This window comes from Coregonus lavaretus (genome assembly GCF_964263955.1).
Source record: "Coregonus lavaretus genome assembly, contig: HAP1_SCAFFOLD_767, whole genome shotgun sequence".
Classification (NCBI taxonomy): Eukaryota; Metazoa; Chordata; class Actinopteri; order Salmoniformes; family Salmonidae; genus Coregonus; species Coregonus lavaretus.
Genome location: NW_028162741.1, coordinates 147,501 through 161,895, shown reverse-complemented (window position 1 = coordinate 161,895; position 14,395 = coordinate 147,501). Strand labels below are relative to the sequence as shown.

Genomic DNA, 14,395 nt, shown 5'->3' with positions numbered 1-14,395 from the left:
GGTTTGGTCTACCAGAGAGGAGGGCAGCCCCTAGACCTACAGACCTTTAGTTCCTCTAGGTTTGGTCTACCAGAGAGGAGAGCAGCCCCTAGACCTACAGACCTTTAGTTCCTCTAGGTTTGGTCTGGCAGCCAGGAGGGCAGCCCCTAGACCTACAGACCTTTAGTTCCTCTAGGTTTGGTCTGGCAGAGAGGAGGGCAGCCCCTAGACCTACAGACCTTTAGTTCCTCTAGGTTTGGTCTGGCAGCCAGGAGGGCAGCCCCTAGACCTACAGACCTTTAGTTCCTCTAGGTTTGGTCTGGCAGAGAGGAGGGCAGCCCCTAGACCTACAGACCTTTAGTTCCTCTAGGTTTGGTCTACCAGAGAGGAGGGCAGCCCCTAGACCTACAGACCTTTAGTTCCTCTAGGTTTGGTCTACCAGAGAGGAGGGCAGCCCCTAGACCTACAGACCTTTAGTTCCTCTAGGTTTGGTCTACCAGAGAGGAGGGCAGCCCCTAGACCTACAGACCTTTAGTTCCTCTAGGTTTGGTCTACCAGAGAGGAGGGCAGCCCCTAGACCTACAGACCTTTAGTTCCTCTAGGTTTGGTCTACCAGAGAGGAGGGCAGCCCCTAGACCTACAGACCTTTAGTTCCTCTAGGTTTGGTCTACCAGAGAGGAGGGCAGCCCCTAGACCTACAGACCTTTAGTTACTCTAGGTTTGGTCTGGCAGCCAGGAGGGCAGCCCCTAGACCTACAGACCTTTAGTTCCTCTAGGTTTGGTCTACCAGAGAGGAGGGCAGCCCCTAGACCTACAGACCTTTAGTTCCTCTAGGTTTGGTCTGGCAGCCAGGAGGGCAGCCCCTAGACCTACAGACCTTTAGTTCCTCTAGGTTTGGTCTACCAGAGAGGAGGGCAGCCCCTAGACCTACAGACCTTTAGTTCCTCTAGGTTTGGTCTACCAGAGAGGAGGGCAGCCCCTAGACCTACAGACCTTTAGTTCCTCTAGGTTTGGTCTACCAGAGAGGAGGGCAGCCCCTAGACCTACAGACCTTTAGTTCCTCTAGGTTTGGTCTACCAGAGAGGAGAGCAGCCCCTAGACCTACAGACCTTTAGTTCCTCTAGGTTTGGTCTGGCAGCCAGGAGGGCAGCCCCTAGACCTACAGACCTTTAGTTCCTCTAGGTTTGGTCTGGCAGAGAGGAGGGCAGCCCCTAGACCTACAGACCTTTAGTTCCTCTAGGTTTGGTCTGGCAGCCAGGAGGGCAGCCCCTAGACCTACAGACCTTTAGTTCCTCTAGGTTTGGTCTGGCAGAGAGGAGGGCAGCCCCTAGACCTACAGACCTTTAGTTCCTCTAGGTTTGGTCTACCAGAGAGGAGGGCAGCCCCTAGACCTACAGACCTTTAGTTCCTCTAGGTTTGGTCTACCAGAGAGGAGGGCAGCCCCTAGACCTATAGACCTTTAGTTCCTCTAGGTTTGGTCTACCAGAGAGGAGGGCAGCCCCTAGACCTACAGACCTTTAGTTCCTCTAGGTTTGGTCTACCAGAGAGGAGGGCAGCCCCTAGACCTACAGACCTTTAGTTCCTCTAGGTTTGGTCTACCAGAGAGGAGGGCAGCCCCTAGACCAACAGACCTTTAGTTCCTCTAGGTTTGGTCTACCAGAGAGGAGGGCAGCCCCTAGACCTACAGACCTTTAGTTCCTCTAGGTTTGGTCTACCAGAGAGGAGGGCAGCCCCTAGACCTACAGACCTTTAGTTCCTCTAGGTTTGGTCTACCAGAGAGGAGGGCAGCCCCTAGACCTACAGACCTTTAGTTCCTCTAGGTTTGGTCTGGCAGCCAGGAGGGCAGCCCCTAGACCTACAGACCTTTAGTTCCTCTAGGTTTGGTCTACCAGAGAGGAGGGCAGCCCCTAGACCTACAGACCTTTAGTTCCTCTAGGTTTGGTCTGGCAGCCAGGAGGGCAGCCCCTAGACCTACAGACCTTTAGTTCCTCTAGGTTTGGTCTGGCAGAGAGGAGGGCAGCCCCTAGACCTACAGACCTTTAGTTCCTCTAGGTTTGGTCTACCAGAGAGGAGGGCAGCCCCTAGACCTACAGACCTTTAGTTCCTCTAGGTTTGGTCTACCAGAGAGGAGGGCAGCCCCTAGACCTATAGACCTTTAGTTCCTCTAGGTTTGGTCTACCAGAGAGGAGGGCAGCCCCTAGACCTACAGACCTTTAGTTCCTCTAGGTTTGGTCTACCAGAGAGGAGGGCAGCCCCTAGACCTACAGACCTTTAGTTCCTCTAGGTTTGGTCTACCAGAGAGGAGGGCAGCCCCTAGACCAACAGACCTTTAGTTCCTCTAGGTTTGGTCTACCAGAGAGGAGGGCAGCCCCTAGACCTACAGACCTTTAGTTCCTCTAGGTTTGGTCTACCAGAGAGGAGGGCAGCCCCTAGACCTACAGACCTTTAGTTCCTCTAGGTTTGGTCTACCAGAGAGGAGGGCAGCCCCTAGACCTACAGACCTTTAGTTCCTCTAGGTTTGGTCTGGCAGCCAGGAGGGCAGCCCCTAGACCTACAGACCTTTAGTTCCTCTAGGTTTGGTCTACCAGAGAGGAGGGCAGCCCCTAGACCTACAGACCTTTAGTTCCTCTAGGTTTGGTCTACCAGAGAGGAGGGCAGCCCCTAGACCTACAGACCTTTAGTTCCTCTAGGTTTGGTCTGGCAGCCAGGAGGGCAGCCCCTAGACCTACAGACCTTTAGTTCCTCTAGGTTTGGTCTACCAGAGAGGAGGGCAGCCCCTAGACCTACAGACCTTTAGTTCCTCTAGGTTTGGTCTGGTAGCCAGGAGGGCAGCCCCTAGACCTACAGACCTTTAGTTCCTCTAGGTTTGGTCTGGTAGCCAGGAATGGAGATGGATTAGCCTGTATTATTGTACTGTATTACTTAACCCTGTTGTCTTAGTGTGAGACTGTGACTACGTCCCAAACGACACCATATTCCCTATATAGTGCACTACTTTTGACCAGAGCCCTATGGGCCTTGGTCAAAAGTAGTGCACTATATAGGGGATAGGGCAGGGGAGAACGACTGAGTTCAACTTGAGTTACCCAATGAGAGGGGGCAGCACTGAGCTAGCCTGTAACGTCACTTCCTGGAGTAGCTAAAACTGCACATGTTATGTGTCCATGTGAGGCCATCTTAACCGACTTCTTTTGGCTTCAAGTCATTGGGATAGTGTGCCATTTGGGACGCACCCTGGGAGTCATAGTTCTGATTGTCTGTCTTGGAACCCGTTAGCAGTGACTTGGAATTCATTAGTATTTCACATCCCCATTAGGGTTGGTCAAATGAGCCGTGATCTGATCGTTGCTGTCCAGACAGACGCTTGGTAATGTGTCTGTCTTGTGTCTGTGTTGCTGGAAGCCACATGGATAGGTCTATATGACAACAGTACGTCGTCCATATCTCAAGATGGAACTGTCTTGAGCAGTTGGGAAAGAGCTACTGCATTTAAATGTCATGCCATTTCATGCTAGCCTGGTCCCAGATCTGTTTGGGTTTGTCTGTCTTTTCAGCTCTGTTAGGGTTGTCAGCTCTGTTAGGGTTGTCAGCTCTGTTAGGGTTGTCAGCTCTGTTAGGGTTGTCAGCTCTGTTAGGGTTGTCAGCTCTGTTAGGGAAGTCAGCTCTGTTAGGGTTGTCAGCTCTGTTAGGGAAGTCAGCTCTGTTAGGGAAGTCAGCTCTGTTAGGGTTGTCAGCTCTGTTAGGGTTGTCAGCTCTGTTAGGCTAGTCAACTCTGTTAGGCTTGTCACTGTGTTTTCTTGTCAACTATGTTAGGCTTGTCGGCCAGGTAAAGGACAAGGTATCCTCTCTCTCTTACCTTCACGGCCAGGTAAAGGACAGTATCCCCTCTCTCTCACCTTCACGGCCAGGTAAAGGACAGTATCCCCTCTCTCTCACCTTCACGGCCAGGTAAAGGACAGTATCCCCTCTCTCTCACCTTCACGGCCAGGTAAAGGACAGTATCCTCTCTCTTACCTTCACGGCCAGGTAAAGGACAGTATCCTCTCTCTCTTACCTTCACGGCCAGGTAAAGGACAGTATCCCCCCACTCTCACCTTCACGGCCAGGTAAAGGACAGTATCCCCTCTCTCTCTTACCTTCACGGCCAGGTAAAGGACAGTATCCTCTCTCTCTCACCTTCACGGCCAGGTAAAGGACAGTATCCTCTCTCTCTCACCTTCACGGCCAGGTAAAGGACAGTATCCTCTCTCTCTTACCTTCACGGCCAGGTAAAGGACAGTATCCCCTCTCTCTCTTACCTTCACGGCCAGGTAAAGGACAGTATCCCCTCTCTCTCTTACCTTCACGGCCAGGTAAAGGACAGTATCCCCTCTCTCTTACCTTCACGGCCAGGTAAAGGACAGTATCCCCTCTCTCTCTTACCTTCACGGCCAGGTAAAGGACAGTATCCCCTCTCTCTCTTACCTTCACGGCCAGGTAAAGGACAGTATCCTCTCTCTCTTACCTTCACGGCCAGGTAAAGGACAGTATCCTCTCTATCTCTTACATTCACGGCCAGGTAAAGGACAGTATCCTCTCTCTCTCACCTTCACGGCCAGGTAAAGGATTCTCCAAATCAGAACCAAAAAGGTGGCCAAGAGGGAGAAAGGGATAGAGAAAGAGAGCTTACATAAATGGACTGTAGCGGATCTGATGGAGAACTGAAGGCCTTTTCTCCACTAAAAATCTCCCACTCTCGGGCCCTCCCAGAGGCAGGGATAGCTGTATTTGTAGCAGGCACACACACACACACACACACACACACACACACAGACACAGACACAGACACACACACAGAGACACACACAGAGACAGCATGGCCAGGGTGAGTAGTATTCTCTCCTCTCCCTGGCCCATCTCTGAGAGGAGAGGAGGTAGACAGAGGACATCAACAATATAAGAATGGTAAGGAGAAGGGTAGCTACATATAGGAGAAGGCTAGTTACAGATAGGAGAAGGCTAGCTACAGATAGGAGAAGGCTAGCTACATATAGGAGAAGGGTAGCTACATATAGGAGAAGGCTAGCTACAGATAGAAGGCTAGCTGCATATAGGAGAAGGCTAGCTGCAGTTAGGAGAAGGCTAGCTACAGATAGGATTAGGCTGGCTACATATAGGAGAAGGGTAGCTACATATAGGAGAAGGCTAGCTACAGATAGAAGGCTAGCTACATATAGGAGGAGGCTAGCTACAGATAGGAGGAGGCTAGCTACAGATAGGAGAAGGCTAGCTACAGATAGGAGAAGGGTAGCTACATATAGGAGAAGGCTAGCTACAGATAGGAGAAGGGTAGCTACATATAGGAGAAGGCTAGCTACAGATAGGAGAAGGGTAGCTACAGATAGGAGGAGGCTAGCTACAGATAGGAGAAGGCTAGCTACAGATAGGAGGAGGCTGGCTACAGATAGGAGAAGGCTAGCTACAGATAGGAGAAGGGTAGCTACAGATAGGAGGAGGCTAGCTACAGATAGGAGAAGGCTAGCTACAGATAGGAGAAGGGTAGCTACATATAGGAGAAGGCTAGCTACATATAGGAGAAGGCTAGCTACAGATAGAAGGCTAGCTACAGATAGGAGGAGGCTAGCTACAGATAGGAGAAGGCTAGCTACAGATAGAAGGCTAGCTACAGATAGGAGAAGGCTAGCTACAGATAGGAGAAGGCTAGCTACATATAGGAGGAGGCTAGCTACAGATAGAAGGCTAGCTACAGATAGGAGGAGGCTAGCTACAGATAGGAGGAGGCTAGCTACAGATAGGAGAAGGCTAGCTACAGATAGAAGGCTAGCTACAGATAGGAGAAGGCTAGCTACAGATAGGAGAAGGCTAGCTACATATAGGAGAAGGCTAGCTACAGATAGGAGAAGGCTAGCTACAGATAGGAGGAGGCTAGCTACATATAGGAGGAGGCTAGCTACAGATAGGAGAAGGCTAGCTACAGATAGGAGGAGGCTAGCTACAGATAGGAGAAGGCTAGCTACAGATAGGAGGAGGCTAGTTACAGATAGGAGAAGGCTAGCTACAGATAGGAGGAGGCTAGCTACATATAGGAGGAGGCTAGCTACATATAGGAGGAGGCTAGCTACAGATAGGAGGAGGCTAGCTACATATAGGAGGAGGCTAGCTACATATAGGAGAAGGCTAGTTACAGATAGGAGAAGGCTAGCTACATATAGGAGGAGGCTAGCTACATATAGGAGGAGGCTAGCTACAGATAGGAGAAGGCTAGCTACATATAGGAGGAGGCTAGCTACATATAGGAGAAGGCTAGCTACATATAGGAGGAGGCTAGCTACAGATAGGAGAAGGCTAGCTACATATAGGAGGAGGCTAGCTACATATAGGAGGAGGCTAGCTACAGATAGGAGAAGGCTAGCTACATATAGGAGGAGGCTAGCTACATATAGGAGAAGGCTAGCTACATATAGGAGGAGGCTAGCTACATATAGGAGAAGGCTAGCTACATATAGGAGGAGGCTAGCTACATATAGGAGAAGGCTAGTTACAGATAGGAGGAGGCTAGCTACAGATAGAAGGAGGCTGGCTACAGATAGGAGAAGGCTAGCTACATATAGGAGGAGGCTAGCTACATATAGGAGGAGGCTAGCTACATATAGGAGAAGGCTAGTTACAGATAGGAGGAGGCTGGCTACAGATAGAAGGAGGCTAGGCTACAGATAGGAGGAAGGCTAGCTACATATAGGAGGAGGCTAGCTGCATATATAGGAGGAGGCTAGTTACAGATAGGAGGAGGCTGGCTACAGATAGGAGGAGGCTAGCTACAGATAGGAGGAAGGCTAGCTACAGATAGGAGGAGGCTGGCTACATATAGGAGGAGGCTAGCTGCATATATAGGAGGAGGCTAGTTACAGATAGGAGGAGGCTGGCTACAGATAGGAGGAGGCTAGCTACAGATAGGAGAAGGCTGGCTACAGATAGGAGGAGGCTGGCTACAGATAGGAGGAGGCTGGCTACAGATAGGAGGAGGCTGGCTACAGATAGGAGGAGGCTGGCTACAGATAGGAGGAGGCTGGCTACAGATAGGAGGAGGCTGGCTGCAGATAGGAGGAGGCTGGCTACAGATAGGAGGAGGCTGGCTACAGATAGGAGGAGGCTGGCTACAGATAGGAGGAGGCTGGCTACAGATAGGAGGAGGCTGGCTACAGATAGGAGGAGGCTGGCTACAGATAGGAGGAGGCTGGCTACAGATAGGAGGAGGCTGGCTACAGATAGGAGGAGGCTGGCTGCAGATAGGAGGAGGCTGGCTGCAGATAGGAGGAGGCTGGCTGCAGATAGGAGGAGGCTGGCTGCAGATAGGAGGAGGCTGGCTACAGATAGGAGGAGGCTGGCTACAGATAGGAGGAGGGCTGGCTACAGATAGGAGGAGGCTGGCTACAGATAGGAGGAGGCTGGCTACAGATAGGAGGAGGCTGGCTACAGATAGGAGGAGGCTGGCTACAGATAGGAGGAGGCTAGCTACAATAATCTACCAGATACTATTGTTGTTCATGTGAACCACAGTGTGATTGAAGAGAGGAGAGGAGTGAAGAGAGGTGTGCGGTTGTCTTCCAATTTAGCATTCCAGACTAATTATACGCTGTGAGGACATAAAACCTGTAGATTACAAGGCTGGTGACATCTAGTTCCCTTTTCAAGAGCTGAACAAGGCAGAACAGTAGTTACGTGTCTTCTCAGTCAACAGTAAAACACTGAAGGTAAAGAGAACTGATTTAAAGGATGTGTGGACTGCTGAAACTATTACGGCCAAGGTAGACAGTCAACTGGTGTCTGGAACTAGTGGTGCCTGTCATGTATATAGCTGTCGTTGGGTGTGGTGGTGTCAGACTGGTGTTAGATTTCAGTAAGTCTTTTTATTTTTCTTCACTAAACCAGAGTCATCAGTCAACACCCTGACACACAGAGCTGAACCCTGGGAGAGCAGGCTGTCATTTCTCCCTCTCCCTCTCCTCTCCTCTGCTGCTGTTTAGTTCCACAGCAGGAACCCATGCCTTGGACTTCATACAGGTTGTAGATCAGAGATCAGAGGAATGCCTAGCCTACCTGCACTGTGCACATCTACATTTTACGTGATTTAAATTGTAGTCTAATGTGTCCCACATGTTTTTTTTTTGTTTTTTTTATCTGGAAAATGTCAAAATTTTCTGGAGAGACGGGCATGTTGATGTTCCAGCCATGTTCTCAACCAGGCGTGTTTCATTTTCATTTACCAGACTCTCTCGCCAGAGGAATCTGTGTTTTATTAGAAACAGATTTCTAATGTGGGATTGTGGAGTCTCGCTCTGTTTATTTAATTTCTAAATAATTCAACTGTAGTCAGCATGATGAAGGCTAGTGATGCCAGGCAGATGGAGTCAGAGGGTGTGGAGAGGGGATAATTAGCCTGGGTGTGTTATCCTACATGTGGCTAAATGTATTGGCTCTGTGTTAGCATCGGGGCGGCCTATATATGTGAGAGAGTGAGAGTGAGAGTGAGAGAGTGAGAGTGAGTGAGAGAGAGAGAGAGAGAGAGAGAGAGTGAGAGAGTGAGAGAGTGAGAGAGTGAGAGAGTGAGAGAGTGAGAGAGAGAGAGAGAGAGAGAGTGAGAGAGAGAGAGAGAGAGAGAGAGAGAGAGAGAGAGAGAAGAGAGAGAGAGAGAGAGAGAGAGAGAGAGGAGAGAGAGAGAGAGAGAGAGAGAGAGAGAGAGAGAGAGAGAGAGAGAGAGAGAGAGAGAGAGAGAGAGTGAGTCCTTCCTCTCCTATTACACATCATCATCACTTTTTCCCTTGATATCCAACAGGGTATTCCATAAAATGTAAGTAATTCCTCTCTCTCTCCTCCAGACCTACCCAGTGATGGGAGATGGAGGACAAGGGACCTCGTGTAGCAGACTACTTCGTGCTGGCCGGTCTGACCGACTCCTCCACGCCACTGGAGCAGGAGATCCACTTCCACGATGTCTGCCACAAGACGGCCAAACCCAAGCCACCCATCACCGACGTCGCTGTGGTGATGCGTTCGCTGGGGGAAGAGGTGCCTCCTGGGTACACGTGCGTGGACTCCACGCCGTCCGGCCTGTCAGCTGACCTGAACAATGGAAGCCTCATGGCGCCACAGATCTTCCTGTGTTACAGACGAGGACGGGACAAACCACCACTCACAGACCTGGGGTAGGTATGACCGTGGGTAGTTATGAGCCATGGTAGTTATGGCCTGCGGTAGGTATGACCTTGGGGAGTTATGAGCCATGGTAGGTATGACCTTGGGGAGTTATGAGCTGGGGTAGGTATGACCTTGGGGAGTTATGAACCATGGTAGTTATGAGCCATGGTATGTTATGAGCTGGGGTAGGTATGACCTTGGGGAGTTATGAACCATGGTAGTTATGAGCCATGGTAGGTATGACCTTGGGGAGTTATGAGCTGGGGTAGGTATGACCTTGGGGAGTTATGAGCCATGGTAGTTATGAGCCGGGGTAGGTATGACCTTGGGGAGTTATGAGCCATGGTAGGTATGACCTTGGGGAGTTATGAGCTGGGGTAGGTATGACCTTGGGGAGTTATGAGCTGGGGTAGGTATGACCTTGGGGAGTTATGAACCATGGTAGTTATGAGCCATGGTAGTTATGAGCTGGGGTAGGTATGACCTTGGGGAGTTATGAACCATGGTAGTTATGAGCCATGGTAGGTATGACCTTGGGGAGTTATGAGCTGGGGTAGGTATGACCTTGGGGAGTTATGAGCCATGGTAGTTATGAGCTGGGGTAGGTATGACCTTGGGGAGTTATGAACCATGGTAGTTATGAGCCATGGTAGGTATGACCTTGGGGAGTTATGAGCTGGGGTAGGTATGACCTTGGGGAGTTATGAGCCATGGTAGTTATGAGCCGGGGTAGGTATGACCTTGGGGAGTTATGAGCCATGGTAGGTATGAGCTGGGGTAGGTATGACCTTGGGGAGTTATGAGCCATGGTAGTTATGAGCCGGGGTAGGTATGACCTTGGGGAGTTATGAGCCATGGTAGTTATGAGCCGGGGTAGGTATGACCTTGGGGAGTTATGAACCATGGTAGTTATGGCCTGGGGTCGTTATGAGCCGGGGTAGGTATGACCTTGGGGAGTTATGAGCCGGGGTAGGTAGATGTAGATCACTTACACTTCCTCAGTTAGAGGAAATCAAGATAGCTTTAGTGACTGAGAGGAGATCCAACTATAGCCGGGCTGGTTAATTCAGACACACCTCAGACTGAGAGGAGATCCAACTATAGCCGGGCTGGTTAATTTTTTTAATTGTTTTAATTTAACCTTTATTTAACTAGGCAAGTCAGTTAAGAACAAATTGTAATTTACAATGACGGCCTACACCGGCCAAACCCGGACGACGCTGCGATAATTGTGCGCTGCCCTATGGGACACACCTCTGACAGAGAGGTGGTGGTGACAGGACTGAGTGTCTAGTGACACAGCAGAGTTCAGTGCTTATCAGAGGGGCTTACTGTAGACACCGAGCCTCTCAGGGTCATCTCCTGATATACACTACCGTTCAAAAGTTTGGGGTCACTTAGAAATGTCCTTGTTTTCGAAAGAAAAGCAATTTTCTTGTCCATTTAAAATAACATCAAATTATCTGAAATACAGTGTAGACATTGTTAATGTTGTAAATGGCTATTGTAGCTGGGAACGGCTGATATATATATATATATATATATATATATATATATTAATTTTTTTATGGAATATCTACATAGGCGTACAGAGGCCCATTATCAGCAACCATCAGTCCTGTGTTCCAATGGCACGTTGTGTTTGCTAATCCAAGTTTATAATTTTAAAAGGCTAATTGATCATTAGAAAACCCTTTTGCAATTATGTTAACACAGCTGAAAACTGTTGTGCTAATTAAAGAAGCAATAAAACTTGCCGTCTTGAGACTAGTTGAGTATCTGGAGCATCAGCAATTGTGGGTTCGATTTACAGGCTCAAAATGGCCAGAAACAAATAACTTTCTTCTGAAACTCGTCAGTCTATTCTTGTTCTGAGAAATGAAGGCTATTCCATGTGAGAAATTGCCAAGAAACTGAAGATCTTGTACAGCACTGTGTACTACTCCCTTCACAGAACAGCGCAAACTGGCTCTAACCAGAATAGGAAGAGGAGTGGGAGGCCCCGGTGCACAACTGAGCAAGAGGACAAGTACATTAGAGTGTCTAGTTTGAGAAACCGTTGCCTCACAGGTCCTCAACTGGCAGCTTCAATAAATAGTACCCGCAAAACACCAGTCTCAACGTCAACAGTGAAGAGTTGACTCCAGGATGCTGACCTTCTAGGCAGAGTTGTCCTGTCTCAGTCAGTGTCCTGTCTCAGTCAGAGTCCTGTCCTGTCTCAGTGACAACATCAGCCTTTAGAGCCAGTAAGTGAGTCACCTTCTGGCAGTAAACCATTGATAAACAGCGTGGTTACTATGGAAACCATCTTTGCCCACGCTGTTGCCCCTACAGAGCTAATGGGAATTGGCCCTTGCTCCGACTTCTTCGTTTGGAGAGGTTTTAGCTAGCCGAATGGTAAATATTATGATCAGCAGAACGCGTTTCAACGTCTTGGTTTTTAGCCTGAAAGGATCTCTGTTGTGTTGCAGTGAAGGCTAAGCCACTGAGGGTCACAGTGTGACCTGGGTGAAGTGAGGGGGAAATAACAACTAACAGAATGGAGGAGGGGTCTCTGTATTGTTGGTCACAATGACCTCAAACAACAGGACTGTTTTTTTTTTTCAGCGCCATCCAAACTTCTTGCTCCAAAGCCTTCAGAGTTGTCTCCAGTAGAAAAATGATGAATTCCACGTTGACAATCTCCTGTCCGTCTCCCAGGCGTTTTATTAGTAGAGGGTCATCCCGTGTAATTTCAGCAAGACATGACACCCACCATCTCAGATTGTTCTGATATCGTTTCTGTAGTTAGAAACAGATAAGATTAGCATTCCTGCATTATTTTGTTGAAATCCCACCCCAACAACGAGTACGGGGGAAAAAAACATCACCAAATTCACTGAGAATACATAGGATGAAGAAACAATACTCTGAGCCACAGCTCTATTCTACTTGTCAGACACAGAGAATGTATACTATATACTCATTGTTGGTGTGGGGTGTCCGTGGGTGGCTTTTGACCATTCTTTTGGATTCCTCATGTCTAACTCATTGTTAGAAAAAAGTTTGGTCCAAATCAGATGTTAGGTACTATATTTATTGAATATAATACGAATCCTATAAATAAAAAAATGGCCAATTTGGATGCAATAAATGAGCTTCCTTTCTCAGAGATCAGGGTGTTGTATGAGTGGAAGGAGAGGTTGAAGCAGGGTCAGGGTTAGGGGTCAGGGTTAGGGTCAGGGTCGTAGCTAAATGACGGATTCCTCTCCTCCTCCCAGTGTTCTGTATGTGGAAGGAGAGGTTGAAGCAGGGTCAGGGTTAGGGGTTAGAGGTTAGGGGTCAGGGTCGTAGCTAAATGACGGATTCCTCTCCTCCTCCCAGTGTTCTGTATGAGTGGAAGGAGCGGTTGAAGCAGGGCTGCCACATCATCCAGACCACGCCCTCCGGACGCCCTGCCAACATAAGCTCCACTTCCTCCCAGAGGATCTACGTGACGTATCGCCGCGCCACGGAGAGCCAGACCTATGCTGCCCTGGCCGTCACAGACATCTGTGTCATCATCCCCGGCAAGGGAGAGACGCCACCACACACCTTCTGCAAGGTGGACAAGAACCTCAACAGCAGTATGGTGAGATGGATGGAGGGAGGGAGGGAGGGATGGAGGGAGGGAGGGAGGGAGGGAGGGAGGGAGCCCCCTACTGTAAAACGCTCCTCTACCAAACCCCCTACTGTCTCCTCCCCTGACCTCTCCACTGTCCCCTCCCCTGACCTCTCCACTGTCTCCTCCCCCTGACCTCTCCACTGTCTCCTCCCCCTGACCTCTCCACTGTCCCTTCCCCCTGACCTCTCCACTGTCCCTTCCCCCTGACCTCTCCACTGTCCCTTCCCCCTGACCTCTCCACTGTCCCTTCCCCCTCACCTCTCCACTGTCCCTTCCCCCTGACCTCTCCACTGTCGCCTCCCCTGACCTCTCCACTGTCCCCTCCCCTGACCTCTCCACTGTCCCTTCCCCCTGACCTCTCCACTGTCCCCTCCCCTGACCTCTCCACTGTCCCTTCCCCCTGACCTCTCCACTGTCCCTTCCCCCTGACCTCTCCACTGTCCCCTCCCCTGACCTCTCCACTGTCCCCTCCCCCTGACCTCTCCACTGTCCCCTCCCCTGACCTCTCCACTGTCCCCTCCCCCTGACCTCTCCACTGTCCCTTCCCCCTGACCTCTCCACTGTCCCTTCCCCCTGACCTCTCCACTGTCCCTTCCCCCTGACCTCTCCACTGTCCCTTCCCCCTGACCTCTCCACTGTCCCCTCCCCTGACCTCTCCACTGTCCCTTCCCCCTGACCTCTCCACTGTCCCCTCCCCTGACCTCTCCACTGTCCCTTCCCCCTGACCTCTCCACTGTCACCTCCCCCTGACCTCTCCACTGTCCCCTCCCCCTGACCTCTCCACTGTCCCCTCCCCTGACCTCTCCACTGTCCCCTCCCCTGACCTCTCCACTGTCCCTTCCCCCTGACCTCTCCACTGTCCCTTCCCCCTGACCTCTCCACTGTCCCCTCCCCCTGACCTCTCCACTGTCCCTTCCCCCTGACCTCTCCACTGTCCCTTCCCCCTGACCTCTCCACTGTCCCCTCCCCCTGACCTCTCCACTGTCCCCTCCCCTGACCTCTCCACTGTCCCTTCCCCCTGACCTCTCCACTGTCCCCTCCCCCTGACCTCTCCCCTGACCTGTCATAATTCGGGGTCCACTAACGACTGCTATTGTCAACACATTACTCAACTGATTCCCGCCAGTGTGTTTGGAAAGAAAGAGTGTGGTGTAATTCAAATCCAAACAACACGTGCCATCTCTGTTTTCAGTGGGGTTCCTCTGTCTACCTGTGTTACAAGAAGTCTGTGGCCAAAACCAACACCATAGCCTACAAAGCGGGTGAGTGAATTACATTTACGTCATTTAGCAGACGCTCTTATCCAGAGCGACTTACATTATTCTTTATTTTATTTATATTTTTTCATACTGCCCCCCCGTGGGAAACGAACCCACAACCCTGGCGTTGCAAACGCCATGCTCTACCAACTGAGCTAATTGTGCGCCGCCCCATTGGTCTCCCGGTTGCGGTCGGCTACAGCAGAGCCTGGATTCGAACCAGGATCTCTAGTGGCACAGCTAGCACTGCAATGCAGTGCCTTAGACCACTGCGCCACTCGGGAGATCAGTGAATGTCCCTGGAAGAGGAGAAATGACA

At 50.4% G+C, this 14,395-nt stretch overlaps 1 protein-coding gene across 1 annotated transcript in view; it reads left to right on the top strand.

Moving 5' to 3' along the window:
• LOC311118938 (C-myc promoter-binding protein-like) overlaps positions 1-14,395 on the top strand; it is a 129,498-nt gene that overhangs the window by 30,085 nt on the left and 85,018 nt on the right. The window contains exons 2-4 of the mRNA XM_084193688.1: positions 8,856-9,182; positions 12,538-12,784; positions 14,010-14,079. Coding sequence (XP_084049814.1) covers positions 8,875-9,182; positions 12,538-12,784; positions 14,010-14,079 — 625 coding nt within the window. The 5' untranslated portion in view covers positions 8,856-8,874. The remainder of the gene's footprint in view (positions 1-8,855; positions 9,183-12,537; positions 12,785-14,009; positions 14,080-14,395) is intronic.